The sequence below is a fragment of the Cyanistes caeruleus genome, chromosome 2 (assembly GCF_971803275.1).
Source record: "Cyanistes caeruleus chromosome 2, bCyaCae1.hap1.1, whole genome shotgun sequence".
Taxonomy (NCBI): Eukaryota; Metazoa; Chordata; class Aves; order Passeriformes; family Paridae; genus Cyanistes; species Cyanistes caeruleus.
In genome coordinates this window covers 5,076,326-5,092,804 of record NC_141702.1, presented here as the reverse complement: position 1 = coordinate 5,092,804, position 16,479 = coordinate 5,076,326, and the positions used below count along the sequence as shown (strand labels likewise).

General features: G+C 38.4%; 1 protein-coding gene across 1 annotated transcript; it reads right to left on the bottom strand.

Annotated features, from left to right (window-relative positions):
* Positions 1-213: 213 nt before the first annotated feature.
* Positions 214-10,564, bottom strand: LOC111944122 (cysteine-rich venom protein-like). The gene is made up of 8 exons (XM_023946917.2): positions 7,700-10,564; positions 5,348-5,409; positions 4,382-4,513; positions 3,090-3,180; positions 2,543-2,688; positions 1,883-1,977; positions 1,003-1,091; positions 214-808 (listed from the first exon to the last, which is right to left on the bottom strand). Exons 1-8 carry the CDS (start codon positions 7,785-7,787, stop codon positions 681-683), a joined length of 831 nt encoding a protein of 276 aa, XP_023802685.2. The 5' UTR covers positions 7,788-10,564; the 3' UTR covers positions 214-680.
* Positions 10,565-16,479: the final 5,915 nt, after the last annotated feature.

The following is a 16,479-nucleotide window of genomic DNA, read 5'->3' as shown; positions in this document are numbered from 1 at the left end:
ATTTCGTGCCTGCAGGCAGATGTAGAGGAATTTTTGTGAATAGGTCAGAGGAAAAGTCACAGATACAACCTGTGCCTCTTATTTTGCCTGTACAAAAAATTACCTCCTTTTTTGCTTTGTACCTCTTTTCCTTTCTCAACCACACACATGAAGCACAAAAGAGCTTCAATATATCCATAAGGAATTTTCCAAATTAAAAAAAAACCACACCCCTGGATTTATAAATAACTTTAATTAAAAGCTGTTTGTGAACTGGTGGTAAATCATGTGTTTATTTAGCAGGAAGGCATTCCATTGACAATCAACAAAAAGTTAACAGGAGAAAATAAAGTGTCACTCAACAAATTAAGCAAAAAACCCTAAAGTGTTTTAAAAGTGGGTTTCCCATTAAAAAGAAACAAATCAGTGGCAGATCCACTGCAAGGAAAGACACAAAGTACATGTACACATTACAGCTACACATTAGTAGCTTAACCATGATTTCTACAAAACCTAAAATAACATCAGAGGTTATTTTGAGCTACTAGTCTAATTTAAGTCAGAAGTAATGGCCAGATTTCATATAAAATTGTTACCTATAGGTCAAAGTGGGCAGATGCATTGAGAGTGAATACACTTTACAGTGGGTTCTGCTCCTTCCTGGTGGTCTCACAGCAGCTGTAATCACACCCAGCAGGACTTTAGACGATTTGAGTGGTGCATTTGCAGCTTGCAGGACACTTCTTCTTCACCAGGGAGTGACCACAGCCAAACAACATTTTCAGATTTTTGCAGTTTCCAAGTAGATCTTGATACTTGCAAGGGTTGGCTAAAAAAAAAAAAAAAAGAGAGAAGCAAACATATGAAATATTATTTGGAAACTGAGGTCTGGTTTGATACTTCTGCATTTTCCAGAAATTCCAGTTGTTCATGTCTACATAAACTTTGTACATTTGCTCTGCTATTAAAATGGCTTGAATATTATAGAATGGTTTTTTTTTTAAGGAGGATGGGGTGACTTACTGCAAAGTCCTCTGTCACAGTGGCCAGGACAGTCAGCACATTTTGGTCCACTTCTGTAAGGCATAGCTATTTGCATCGGGTTATTTCCTCTGAAATTTGGAGGAATTATGAGACAAAACAAGATCAACATGAAGCTCTGAGCCATTAACAGGGGTTTATTATTTATTGCAGTGAAAAGCATCCAGAAGTTCTTGGATAAAAGTATTTTCATAGGCAGTCATGCCATAGTTTCAGATATTTATAGAATACAAAAAAAAAAAAAAAAGAAAAAAATAAATAAGAGGATCAGTAAAGTTTAAAGAAACAAAATTAATTGATTGATTGCATATATATAGCATTATCTGGTGAAAAAATGTATGTGCTTCCTAGCTCTGCTTCTCTAATAGATTTCTAATTAATGATTGAGGTAATCATACAATCACAGAATCACAGGCTGGTTTGGGTTGGAAGGGACTGTAGAAATCACTTAGTTCCAACACTCTGCCGTGGGCAGGGGCACTTCCCACTAGACCAGGTTGCTCCAAACCTCAGCAAAACCCATCTGAAATGCAGTTCTTTACCTCTGGGAATATTCAGTTGTGGTCAGCTTCCACTTTACATCTGATTTTCTCCTTTGTGGTCAAAATTACTGCATGATTTATGCCTGATGTTTATCTCTGACAGAGATAAACCCTTGTCCAGCTGCTAAAATTTCCCTAATACCTCCTTCAATGCGAAATAAAACAAATATTGATATTCAGGATGCTGTTAAACCCACAGTTCACATTGGTATTTTCAAAAGTATAAATGGCTAAAGTAGATTGCAATTATTTTATCCTATAGCCAAAGATGTTTTGGAAACATATCCATAATCATCATGACTGATGAAGGCAATACGTACGCAGGGCAGTACTGGCAAACGTAAAAGTACTTGTACAAGCCTGTGGGACAGTAGGAAACTCCACATCCCACCTTGTAACTGTTGTACCAGATTAGCTGTAGATTAAAAACACATTATTTCAGAGTGAATTCTTGTGAAAAAAAAAAAAAAAACCCTCACAAAGTAATACAACCAGAAAATAATCTTTTTTCCTTTCAATTTTTTTCTAGTCAGCTTTTACACTTAAGGTTTAGCTGTCATAGAGAATACATAGAAAAATGAGTTTCCTCTGGTTTCCAAGTGTTTTTGAACATAATTTCTGGCAGGACACTAAAGTTGAAATTCAAATATTTTCATCATAGGTATTTTTCTTTGATAGTTCTTAATCACTATTAATCACTATTTCAATCCCTGTATAGAAAATATTTATTTCTAAATTAAAAGTTTTTCTACAGACTAATATTTCCTTTCTGGACAGCTCTTCCAAAAAAGGTTCCATTGCCTCCTAATCAGATGGAAAAGAATTTTAGCTTATCATTCATCTTTGGATCAGAGTATGAATTACAGATAATAGTTTGATAACACTGATAATTTTTTCCGGATTATAAATAACTTCCAGCTGGCTTAAGTGTACTCCTGTGATTCTGGTGTATCCCTGCAGTTTGTTTCAAGTCTCCATACCTGAGTGTAGCTCTCAACATTGACATTTTTTGAGGTTGCTCCATATCCATACTTGAAATTGGAGGACTGACTGTACCACACTTGAATTGCATCAGCCCATGTTCTTGGGTAGGATGACAGCAACACATTCTCACCACAGGTGACACCTGGAGTAGAAGTAAATCTATTTTATGAGGAGAGAAGCCAAATATAGGGTGGGAGGTGGGACAGAGGGTTGTACCTATATTCTAAAACAGATGACTATGATGCCACTTTGCCCTGTGATTTTAAGGACTTCCAAAAAGTTGTCTTTCAGAGCGTTCATCTGACAGAAATTATAGATTTGTGTTTAATAATCACAGAACCACCGAATGGTTTGGGTTGAAAGGGAGCTAAAGATCATCTTGTTCCAACCTCCCTGCCATGTACAGGGCCACCTTTCATCTAATAATCCTAAAAAGCTATTCTACAACAGATTAAAAATCATGCTTATTTCTTTTTCACATTCACAGGGGTCATCTGCAAACTGTCATTAACCCATCAGCTCAGGCTCCATCCTTGCCAGTACCATTAATAACTCTCTTGTCTCTTGGGCTGATTTTCATGCCACACTGACTTGCCCATTTCTGAGCATTTTTGGCAGCCTTATCACTCCACACCTGAAAGACACAAAGGAAGAAGTATCCAGGTCACAGACAGGTTAGTGCAGCCCATGAGAAGAAGAAAAAAAAACAAGCAAAGCAATGGCTTGGGTGTTGAGCACTGAATACTCCCATGGCCTGCAGCAGAACGAGGAGGACTTGTGCTGATTTCTCTCCTGGGGCACAGGAGCAATATTTCTTCAACCCTTAAAGATTTCAGAGCAGGTTATTCTGCACAATTCTACCACACAGTCCTGATCTCCAGATGGTGCTATTAAGAGGGTTTTTATAACATACTACTGCTTTCTATCAGCTTTGTGTCTGAATGAACACTGCAGGGCACATTGGACTAAATGATACAAAACTGATTTTCAGCCCAGGTGCAGCTGAGCTGTGATTAACATCAGCTGGGCTTGGAAGCTGGGGAATATTTGCAGTCTCTGTGCAGGTTTAACTGTAAGGCACAGACCAGCTTATCTGCTCGTGGGACAGGGATGACAAGGACTATCAGGGAGGAAAGGGATAGGAGAAGTTTTGCAGATCTGAGTCTCTTTTGCCATCCTGACAGTGTGAGAAGCTGCTGCTTGTGCTCCTGCTCCCCCTTTGCTGTGCAAGCTCTTCCCTTCATCCAGGGTTTGTTTCTCTTTTTAGATTCAGAGAATTGGAATGGACCTTGAAGGGTCATTTAGTCCAACCCCTGTGCAATGAGCAGGGACATCTTCAACTGGACCAGGTTTCTCAGAGCCCCATTCAGCCTGGCCTTGATTCATCCAGGGACTGGGCAGCCACAGCTTCTCTGGACAACCTCTGCCATGGCCTCACCACCCTCATCATAAAAATCTTCTTATTATATCTAATTTAAATGAATCATCTCTTGACTACTGAAAACCATTACCCCCTGTGGTGTTGCAAGAGGCCCTGATAAAGTGTTTTTACTCATTCTTGTAGACCCTCTCTAGGCCCTGGAAGAGGCTCTATGGTCTCTTGGATCCTTCTCCAGGTGAGCACCCCCAGCTCTCCCGGCCTGGCTCCAGAGCAGAGGTGCTCCAGCCCTTGGAACATCATCCTGGCTCACGCTGAGTTTCCCATCCACCAATACCTCCAAGTCCTTCTCATCAGGCTTCTCTTAATCCCTTCATCCCACAGTTTCATTTGATACTGGATTTGTCCCATCACTTCCTCTAAGGGAAAAGCAGGCCAGCTGTAATTCACTGCTCACCATCTTCAGCATGTTCCTGGCTGTGGGAATTACAGATCTCCGTATTTCATTGTGCATCTCAAGAATTTGTTTTTCATTTTGAGACTTAGAATGAGGAAAGGAGAAAACATTCACTTTTTTATATGGAAACCCCTGCAAAAAATAACAGTGAAGGTCCCAGTTAACAGAAGTATGATAAACAAGATAAATTATGAGCTTCTTGTCACTTTTGTTTGGTCAACTGAACCTACCCCAATAATTGGTCTTATAAATCTTGTTCAAGACATTTGTGGTGGTAGAAATAATATCTCAGCCAGTTGTTTTAGGCTACAGCTGTACTCAGGTAAAGGAACAACTTACAACTTGGTTCACCTCAGATTTATTGAAGAAAATGATAGTTTTCTTTCCTAAAGTACTTGTTTCTATTCACTCATTAATAAGATATTGATTAATAGCTCTCATGCAAGTATGTTCATAGCAGATATCTTACAAATCTAATCCTCTCTAGGAGATTTATGAATCATATTTCTGAATCTTAAATTATTTATTTATGAAAAATGTATTTTAAAAATTTGCCCCATGAAGGGAAGAATATTTTGATAGGCTGAATTCCAGAATTATTTGGGTTGGAAGATCAAAGAGCCAGTAGCTCTGAAGCCCCTGTCTTATACAGGGACACCTTCCACTAGACCAGGTTGCTCAGCCAATACACAAATACTACTATGACTACTACTACTTAAATAATAATAATAATAGTAATAGTAATAGTAATAGTAGTAATAATAATAATAATAATAATAATAATAATAATAGCAATAACAATAATATCTGTACAGAATTCATCTTCAATGTGTTACATTAACATATAAACAGTACTTGCACCCTGTAATTCTAAATCTCTAGAGACCATAAGATCAGACTATATCAGGTCAGATCTGTATACAAAGGAGTCAGATATGGGTGTTTTGCACAGATGAATGTTCCTACCTGTCCATCAGATTGGTGTAGCAAAGCAGTCAGGAGAATAATTGCAGTTAGTGGATCCATTTCTACAGGAGGAGAAAACCCCAAAACAACCCCCCCCAAATCCATTAGTTTCTCTTGCATAAGTTTTATGGCATAATGTGAGCAAGATAAAAAACTGTTGCAAAGTAAAGCCTGCACAAAGAAGTTTATTTTAGTTTAACCTGAATATGGATATGCTGAGACTGTGCATAGACACCACTGCCTCCTACAGAGAGAAGACCCCACCTTGCATGGAAGCAGGGACTCGAAATAGCATAAAATTGTATGTTTGGAATAGATGAATCAGCCCCCTTTTGACTTCTTTATTTAAGATATCTTGAATTTGCAGCATTTCCTTCATGTTTTCCATCCTGTATATAAAAAAAGCCCATAAATGTGTTCAGTACTTTCACATCAGAGTCCTTCTCAAGCATCATCCATAGTGAGATTTGGTATTTTGGAGTGGAGCACTAAACACATGGGATGTTGTCTTCATTTCTTTTGCACTTCCCTGTTTCCTCATTAAATCAACATCATAATCACTCAAGCAAATGGTGATGATCACCCTCAGGTTTCATCTGATGCCTAGACATAAAGAAAATCTTCAAATATAATGTTATTAACAAATAATGTTGGCTACTGCACTCTGACTCCTGAGGCACCTCATGCAGGTGTACACAGACACTCTGAAACCCACTCATATGCACAGGATGCTTTTTCTGCACATCAAAAGAAGCAGAAGTTATATATCTTTTTATGGATGAGGATATATGGGGGGAAAAGTCTTTTTGGTTGTTAAAAAGATGTGGCAGAAGCCCAAGGAAGAGTAGCTTTGAGCTCAGCAGGCTGCCTTAAACAAGAGAGGCAGAAGGGAAACAGAGATAACAAAACCCAACAAATATAAAATTTGTTAGAGCTGGCCTCTGAAAAAAATCCATGGTGTGAGCTGGACAGGTCAATAGAAATCTAGGAAATTCTGCTTCACAGGAAAACTATCATTGTAAAACAAAACAAAAAAAAAAGTTTGTCCCCCCTTTAGTTTAGAATCACTAGCCCTTGTCGTGTCATGTCATTCAAATATTCATTCTTTATCTTGTTTTCCTGTGATTTCATAAGGAAATCATTTGCATGAAGTAGAGGCAGGAATCTCACTGATATTATTGAAGAATAAATTCTTAAACTGCAGGGATATTTTTAGACACAGAGGAGTTGTCTTGCCCATACACACAGAAAAAAATCTTTTTGGGACTTTCCAGATTAAGTGCTGCAACAGGAAATGTAAAGTAATATGATGAAATACTACTGTACATCTTCAGCTGCCATATTCTATCATCAAATCTGTCTCTTGGACTAAATGTGTTGAGCTTTACTTTCAAAGTCAAACCATGATGGTTCCCAGATACAATCATCCTTTGCTGTCAATAGTGCTCAATCCACTAAATCACTTCTGTGCTTCTGAAAAACAAATGCCAGCAATGCATTTTTAGGCAGCTCTGCTTGAAAACCTGAAGTTTCATGAAAGTTTGATTGAGTGTAAAAAACAATAAAATAAACATCGATAGCTTCAAAGCTGTAAACAAATTTATATTTGAAAAACATGGTTGTTATGTTTAATCCTGGTGTTTCATTCCTCAGCAGAACCTTTCTCCTGCCATCTGATACAGCATTCAGGACAGAGCAGGTTTGAAAGTTTGACAAAGTGGGAATATTTGTCTTTTCAGTTATTTTGATATATTTTTCCTCTACCTTCTCTGAGTTTACCTCTTTAAATTTCATTAAAATAACAAATTCACCCTCCATTAAGAAAAGATAATCAGCTTATTACTTATTATAATATATATTAGACATTTCAGCAGCATATATACATGAAAGTTTGCACAGATAGTTAACACTTCGAGATGACAAAATTCTGAGTTCAGCTGTACTGGTGTATCCCAATATTCAAGTGAAAAAAATTCAATACCAAAACTATTCAAAAGACATTAGAAAAGCATTTCCCATAACTGATAACCCCATGAAAAATGGATTCTTTTATGTTCACATTTGAAGAAAGAAGCAAGTAGGTCCAAGTATTGACATTTTGATTTAAAGAAATATGGGAAGTAGAAGCACTGAAGCAATTTTTAATTCATACCTATGGAAAGTATGGTTTCAGAGAAGATGTATTTTATTTTACATTCTTTCTCTGAGATATTATAAACAGAAATTTTCTTTCAATTATCACATTATCATTTATTGGTATAACTTAGCTATTCACTACCCTTTGTAGTACAATGAACAAGAGACTGTAAGATTAAAATCTCTGAGGCTGAAGTTCAGTTCTGTATACATTACCTTCATCCACCAGAATCCTCCTGTGCTTGGGGAAGTGGCAGGAGCGTGAAAGGCTCTCCCCAGTCCAGGGTTGCATATATATACACATTTCCCCTTTTTGTTCCTTGTCAATATTTATTGCTGATAAATGACATCAGCTTTGGGGCTGCCCATTGTGCAAGAACCTTTCTTACAGAACAGGTGACTGAAAATGAACCAATCCAGCTGCATTGTTCTGTATTTTGTTTTTTTCTTGTCTCCAGGGTAAGGAAAAAGAGAAGACAGAAGACCTGTCCTTTTGCAGAATTTCAACTTCTAGTCTGATCAGCAAGCTACACTGCTAATGCTCACAAAATAAAAGCTTGAGTTCCAAGCTGGCTGTTTTACAGTTCTCTTTCCTGTTTCTGGAAAAAGAGTGGGATAAATATTTTGAGGCAGAGACATGAGTGAGCAACTTCTTGGCTGTACAAAGAACGACCTGTACTGTGGGCAACACAGCCATGTTTTCTTCCAAGTGGTTTCTGAAATTCCATTTGCTGGATGAAACTTATATTCCATTAGTTCACTGAGGCTGTGGCACTGAGCATCACTTTTTACCAGCACACGTAGTGATAGGACAAAGGGGAATGACTTTAAACTGAGAGGGGATGGGTTTAGAATAGATATTAGGAAGAAATTCTTGACCATGAGTGTGGTGAGACACAGAAAGAGGTTGCCCAGAGAAGCTGTGGCTGCCCCATCCCTGGAAATGTCCAAGACAAAGTTGGATGGAGCTCTGAGTAACCTGCTCTAGTGGAAAGTGTCCCTGCCCATGACAGGGTGTGGAGCAGGATGATCTTTAATATCCCTTCCAACCCAAACCATGCTGTGATTCTGTGATTCTGTGATTCTGTGATTCTGTGATTCTGTGATTCTGTGATTCTGTGTTTATTCTACACATAATTCACCCCAGATGTTGCTCAAGATGGAGTTATTGCAGAATGGCTGCTGATGTTTCACATCTTCCATCTTCAGTCTGGAGAGATGTGTGGCATGTGCCCTGCTCTAGTGCAGCATAAAATAGTCAGGGTTGAAAAGACCTTAAAGATCTCCAAGTTCCAACCCCTGCCATGAGCAGGGACACCTTCCACTAGTGGAGGTTGCTCCAAGCCCTGTCCAACCTGGCATCACTGCTCATCCTTCCTTCTTGTAGAATCTTTTTGTTTCCACTCTCTTATATGGTAAAATATCACAAAGGCAGCTTTGAAAGGTCTTCATTGCTCAAACACAGCCTTTCTTGCTTCCTTCCATGCAGCCTGTTGGTTATCATAAGGTGTAAAGCACCTGCACATCTCCTTATTCCTTTCTTGGTTCCCTTCCTCATCCTTGCCTTTGCTGTGACGTGTTGCACACTGAGCACCCTTTTCACCACACTGGGTGGAGGCTGCTGCCCCTGCTGCAAGTCAATATTGCCTCACTGTTTCCAGAGTTCTGCAGAATTCCTGCAGCTCTCTGCTGCTGCCAGAATTCTGATATTGCATTATAATCCTTGTGCTGGAAAACACAGCTGCCTTTGTTCTTTCTTTGCATAGCGGGCAGCACTCACGGGAAGTTGTCTCTGATAAGGTTTCCCATATCCTTCCATGTTCTGAGATAAGGGAAAAGGCACTTTTTTATCTGATGTGCTTGTGACAATTTTGATGAGACCAGGGTTATCACCATCAGAAAGCCTCATGAGACACCTACCATAGTTCTTGAGCCTGCATTTCTATTGTCTGTGAGGGGAGGCAGTCCAGCAGCTCCAGATTCCCAATGTCCTGGGAGATACTTCCATTCCTTTACCCCATCCACCATTCTCAACACTTTTCATTAATTCTCTACAGTCACTTGAGCTTTATTTGTACTGTTAAAATGAAATTATGCTACTACAAGTATTTCTTTAAAGTTTGCCCCACCTGTTTGAATAGTGAAAACCATTTGTTCCCTAAAGGATGGTTGCCAGATATTCTACAATTCATGGTCTGTAGGTGAAATAATTAGGGAGAGATAAGAGATTAATAAAACTGACATCCGGAACCATGGTACAAAGAACAATTTAGAACAGCAATTTCCACTTCCCCATGTGGGTTACCTGACATTGTGGGGTTATTTAATTAAAAAATAAATTAATAATTGATTCCATTCTGCAAATGTATGTATATTTTAAAAGATAAATCTATGGAAAGTTCTTAGAAAAAGATCAGCTTGAGTGATTTGACTGTGGAAGTTCTCCTCCAGGCCTTGTGTAAACCTGAATTGCAGGAATCTGATTTATCTCAAGCAATGAAGACAAAAATCCAGTTTCTTCAATTCTTTATTTCCACTGAAGTCAATGACAGTTAAAGTAGCACTTTAGATTAAAATCCATGCAGTTCTGTGTGGTTCAGAACATTGCACAGATCTTCTCCTTGGCTGTCAGGACACCTTGCAGACCTAACTTTGTTTGGCAAAAAGGAACATTATTGATTTCTTCCACACAATCCAAGTCACCTTCCACTCCAGATAATTATTGTTATTACTGTTATTATTATTGTTATTATTATTGTTGTTGTTGTTGTTAGTATTCAGAGAAGTAACAGAGTCAATCAATCAAAAAGTTGTTGTCAGAGTTATTGTACCTAAGCACAGTATAATGGAATAATGAAAAAATAAATTGTTATCCAGAAACTTTTTGAGGTCTAGTCCTTCTCTTGTGCTCCTAAAAGTGATCTATAAAAAAAATAAGCTATTCCTTAGAGATGTTTTTCTATATGTTTCTGGAAAGTTTTCAACAAGGAGATTTCATGGTTTCCTTGAGTGATAAATGTCATTCTTTTGTAGTACTGCTATTCCAGAAAGCTTTTAAAATCTAACATAATAAAAATTCTAAAATTGCAGGAGGGGTTTGGGGTTTTGTGTATGTGGTGAAAGCTCTAATTTTTCACATTTTCATGAAGCCCAAAATGGATTAGCAAATGATTCAATCAGTACAATCACAAGTACATTTCTCATATCAAAGTTCAATATGTGCCTGTGTTCATGCTCTTTTCAATCTTTGCTGAAATGTGGCAAACCTGAGCACTGTAAAAATGCATAATTATCCTTTTTTAAGCATATAGGGACTGTTAATTAGGCTTCACTTTAGGTCTAGTTAGTCATTAGAAACATTTCCTAAATCTCTGGTATGGGACATCAGGAATCTGATTCCAGAAAAGAAATCTGGGGTAAAACTCTCTCCATCTCCTGGGACAACCCAATACTGAAAGCACTTGCATTTCAGCTTGACTTTTTCTTGCAAATAGATAAAATACACCTCTGAAGTCACCTTTGGGAAGCAACATATCTAATACATTTAAAATGTTAGATTAGAATAAGAGAAAATATCAGATACAGGTCAGTGAGAGAGATGAGCTTCATCCCTTCAATCATATTTCTCCCATAAACCCAATAAATCAACGCCTGTTGTTAAGTGAATTACAACAGTGTGAAGGGCTACTCAGAAAGTGAACAGAGAAGAATTCTGTGTGGAAGCCATTAGAACAACACTATTTTTTTCAGATATGTCTTCCTCTGTGAGAGTCAGGTGTAACCAAACAAAAGCCCAGCTGATCCTCTAGAACAAATCCCTTATTTAACTAAATCTGGCCAACAGGAAACAGAGCAAACAAACCATAATGACTTTTCTTAGAATTCAAACTGACTTTTGATACAGGTGATTTATTAATTTTCATTGTTTTTTAAAAGGAGTTAGAATACACCCCTTTCTCTCTAATAGTGAAAGACACAAAGCAATGCAGACTCAAACTATCACAGGTATCTCCAATGTAAGATCATCTGGAGGCATTTGTTTATTACCCATGTATAAAACAGGTTTTATGTTAAATTTACATGGTTAATAACTTCAGACATACTTGTCTGAGAAATACAGGCTGCATGAATTGAATTTTTTTATGAAAACCTCTTTGTTTGATGCATGTATTTTCTAGAAAAAGTTTTTCTGTAATTTAGCAGTAGTGACAACGTGGGGCCTTTTACTGTGAAATATTTTAAAAAGTGTGTGTGTGAAATTCCTTAAAATGCTTATATTCCTTAAATATCACCATTTTAGTCTTTTCATACATTTGACATAAAAATAAACCAGAGTTGTTGTAGAGGGTGCAGCAAGAAGCTTGATCTTCTCATAATGGTGTCCAGTTAGTAAAAAATACCTTGAACCTCTTGCAACAAAATGTAATGATATGTTAGAAAGCATATTTTGGAACATATTTGGAAATCTGATTTCCAAGTCAGTGAGTCTCACATAGAACATTCTATTGGACTGGTGGCAGTAAGAAAATGAGAAATATTTGGAGCTGTGAAAAGAAGCATTTATAGAAACTCCACTGGAAATCACAGAAGCTTGAAGAGTCGTTTGGAAATGATATTGCTGATTAAATGCATTTTAATTCATAATAATTCCTGAACCAACTGCATTTGGCCACAGCCAGGCTTCTTTGTGGAGCGACTTCTCACCTTTTTTTGTAGTGGCATGGATTTGACAACAGTCTGAAGCTGGAAATTACTTGATAGAAGATGAATAGACACTACATAACCAGAGGGAATTTAAAATACCCATTCAAAGCAGATCTTGACTGAGGGGACCTTCCACACACCTCACTGAAGCTGAGCCTTTCACAGCCTGACATCCTGGAGCCATAGAGCTGCTGGAAGGGGAGAGAGGTAAGAGGGGGCATTTATTTGCTGGGAAGGGCCCTGAGAAGGAGTGCTGCAAAGGCAGACATAGATTCCTGTTTTCTGCATCCTGCAGTATTTTTCCCTTTAGAGACATGTGATGTGCTGGAAAATGTACGCAGAGTCCGGAACGATGTACCTAGAACACACTGTTCTGTAATGACTGGCAGAAAAATTATTGCTAAGGAAAAAATATTTCCTGATTGAAAGTGATACACAAGTTTTCCAGCTTTCTGCTCTTGGAAAGTACCCAGTTGTTCACATGAGTATCAATGATATCTCAGTATGGATGCTTGTGCTAGTGCTTTTCTATGGTCAGGTCAGGGAAAAGCAAATACAATGCAGCTCTTCATAGATCAATGAATAAACTCTTTTGAGATAAGTTATAAAATGCAGCTGAATTATACAGCTCTCTAACTAAAAGAGGGTACCTGAAATGTAGGTTTCTACTACATTTTCTACTTACATCTAAGTAAGCTATCCTACCAGGAGGAGGGAGATGTAGGTTAGTGAAGATCTGCAGATCAATGTAGCAGACCATGAGGAAGCACTTGGCACCATCTCATATAAAACAAGGCACCTTTGCAGTGCTAAGGATGCTGCAAGTGCACATGGAAGACTTGTGCCTTTCCAGATTTTATCTGGAGCCCTGGCAGGATGCCCTGGGGAATGTCAGGAAGTTGCAGACTCACAACTGAACTGAATCATTTGAGGAATATGAAAGGCAGAGAGAACTGGGACTGTTCACTCTGGAGAAGACTCCAGGGAGACTTTAGACCTTTCAGTGCCTAAAGGGGAGCCAAGAGAGCTGGAGAGGGACTTTTGGGAATGGCATGGAGTGACAGGACAAGGACCTTCTCTGCCATTCAAACCAAATGAAGGCAGGGTTAGATTAGATGTTAGGAAGAAATTCTTTACTCAGAGGGTGGTGAGGCCCTGGCACAAGTTGCCCTGAGAAGTTGCCCCATCCCAGGAAGTGTTCAAGGCCAGGCTGGACAGCACTTGGAGCAATCTGGGATAGTGGAAGGTGTCCCTGCCCATGGCAGGAGCACAAATGAGATGATCTTTCAGGTCCTTTCCAACTTAAACCATTCTGTGATTCAGCAATTGTGTGAATATTAATTGACTGCTGTGCAGGCATTTATGGGCAACCATGAAGCTATTAATTATATCTCTGAAATGGAAGCTGAAATCTAGATCCACTTTCAAATTACAGTGATAAAGATACTGTGACCCAGTTCTATTCCACTCACCCAGACATTCACCTCATGAGAAGTGTGTTGGGTTTTACACTGGGTGGCCCTCAGCTGTCCATGGATTGCCATCATTGATGTTGGTGTGTGTCCCTGTTCCTGTTGCCAGATGATTCACTTCCTAATGTTCTTTGAGTCTATTCTACATTTTTGCTTTTTCTGATGTTGAGCCCATCTCCTTCCTTCACTCTCACCCCATTATCTCCTTTCCTAATTACATACCCACTCTGACCCTAGTTTGCTTCTAGTCTATCTAAACCATGATATTTCTGAGGGTTCCCCTGTCTCTGTATGGCATTACTGACACAGTAAGTGTGAGACTCACTGCAACCCAAACCTGCTCTGCCATTTTCCAGGTAATATTTATTGTATTTACCATACCCAGCCACTTGATTTTAGCCTTGATTCTTTCAGCTGAACACAAGCGGGTTCTTATCTTTTTGTGCCAGCAATTTACATACTAGAGCAGCAGAGTAACTTGTTTCACATTTCTGCTTTGGGTATATAAAGAGAAATGTAAAAGTTCTCTATTAAGGACTTTGCTGCCATAAGGCCACTTCATACCACAGGCTTGCTTGATGGAAGTTTGAAATATTAGATATGTTTTGCCATCAGCATAGCTGATGCTTTTTCAATAATTAGATTAACAATTTTTCCCTGGATCAGATGAGGTCAGTGATTTAAATTCTCCCTTAGCTCTTTTTTAGGGCAGAAGTTCCACATCCATTGTCCCAATTCTGTAAATGACTTTTTTTTGTGTGATGATTGTCTTCATGAAGTTGGTTGTTAAAATCACAGAATCACAGAATGGCAAGGGACCTTAAAGATCACATAGTTCCATTAGGCAGGGATGAGACCCACTGGAACAGGTAGCTCAGGGACTCATCCAACCTTGCCTTGAACCTTGATCACGGTTCAAAGATTTATTCAATTATTTCTCTAAGTATTGGTGATGAATTTAATCAGCCTTGACTCCACCTCTGTCATCCCACTGTTCTATTGTAGTGAAAACCATTTACATGGACATTTATTACATTTCCCTGTGTATAAAAAGAGGTTTAAATTTCACTGCCTGGATTACCCCATGTCTGTGTGGCCTTAGAAGATAAATATAAAACAGTTTTTGCATTGTGACATTCTCATGTGACAGACATGCAGATTTCAGTCTCACAGACCTTTTTCTTGCTTGTCTTTTGCTCTGTGGAAAGCAAACACTTTGGGTCAGTGAAATACCACTCCCACAGAGCCAGCGAGTGTTTACCAGGAAACTTGCTGTTTGCCAAAGTAATTTTTCTTTAATATTCCATATTGTACAAGCAGGGCATTTTTTCATCTGCTCCAAGGATACTTTTAGTGCCAAGTAACAAATCACAAGCTCTGTTCAGGTTATCAAATAATCAAGTTAATGTGTATTTACCTAAAAAGAACATCGTCATCTGTCAGCCTGAGTTTTTAGCACATTACTACTCCTTCCTTTGTCTGTCTTTCTTTCTTTCTTTCTTTCTTTCTTTCTTTCTTTCTTTCTTTCTTTCTCTCTCTCTCTCTCTCTCTTTCTCTCTCTCTTTCTTTCTCTCTTTCTCTCTCTCTTTCTCTTTCTCTCTTTCTCTCTCTTTCTTTTCTTTTCTTTTCTTTTCTTTTCTTTTCTTTTCTTTTCTTTTCTTTTCTTTTCTTTTCTTTTCTTTTCTTTTCTTTTCTTTTCTTTTCTTTTCTTTTCTTTTCTTTTCTTTTCTCTTCTCTTCTCTTCTCTTCTCTTCTCTTCTCTTCTCTTCTCTTCTCTTCTCTTCTCTTCTCTTCTCTTCTCTTCTTTTCTCTTCTTTCCTTTTCCTTTTCCTTTTCCTTTTCCTTTTCCTTTTCCTTTTCCTTTTCCTTTTCCTTTTCCTTTTCCTTTTCCTTTTCCTTTTCCTTTTCCTTTTCCTTTTCCTTTTCCTTTTCCTTTTCCTTTTCCTTTTTTTTTCTTTTTTCTTTTTCTTTTTCCTTTTTCTTTTTCTTTTTCTTTTTCTTTTTCTTTTTCTATTTCTTTTTCTTTTTCTTTTTCTTTTTCTTTTTCTTTTTCTTTTTCTTTTTCTTTTTCTTTTTCTTTTTCTTTTTCTTTTTCTTTTTCTTTTTCTTTTTCTTTTTCTTTTTCTTTTTCTTTTTCTTTTTCTTTTTTCTCCAGTACTTAATGTCTCTTTTTTCACTTTGCTGACCCTCAGCAAAGTTTCCATCTGCTCCTTCCCAGTAGCAGGAGTCAAGTGTGACATTTTGGGCCCTGAATATCAGGAGCACAAGCAGCCAAGCGTGGCACAGATGGGGATGGAGTTCAGATTGCAGAGCAATGGGATTAAACTCATTATTAGGGGACAAATCAAAGCTGGCACAGGTTGCCCCAAGGAGCCACATCTGCTCCAACCCTGGCAATGCCCAAGGCCAGGTTTGACGGGGCTTAGAGAAATCTGGGAGGGTGGAAGGTGTCCCTGGAATGATCTTTCAGGCCCCTTCCAACCCAAACCATGCCTCTGATATTTTCACCAAACCACAGCCCCTGCTTGGAACATCTGGAGCTTCAGGGCCCTGAAAACTTCCTTGCAGAATGACAAAGCACAAAATGACCAATCTGGCCTTGAAATAATCACTGATGTAACCAAGACATTTTGGTTTACCAGCAAGAAATTGGTATTTACATTTGAGGAAAAACGCTTATTTTTAGTGAGTCTGTAGCTTGAACTGCTCAGTTTTCCACCAGAGGGCACTCCTATATTTTCGATGAAGACAAGTTTTGGAACAAGACTGAGCAGTTTCGTGTGTGCAGTGCAATTCCAGCTGTGACAGGGCACCGGGAGC

What these genes read in the sequence shown, in the direction of transcription:
- LOC111944122 (XM_023946917.2), bottom strand. Translation starts at nt 7,787, where the DNA reads ATGTGTATATATATGCAACCCTGGACTGGGGAGAGCCTTTCACGCTCC. An exon ending in TACACCAATCTGATGGACAG is followed by an intron (nt 4,514 to 5,347) that starts GTAGGAACATTC and finishes TATTTTTTGCAG; the next exon opens with GGGTTTCCATATAAAAAAGT. An exon ending in GTTTGCCAGTACTGCCCTGC is followed by an intron (nt 1,092 to 1,882) that starts GTACGTATTGCC and finishes TCCAAATTTCAG; the next exon opens with AGGAAATAACCCGATGCAAA.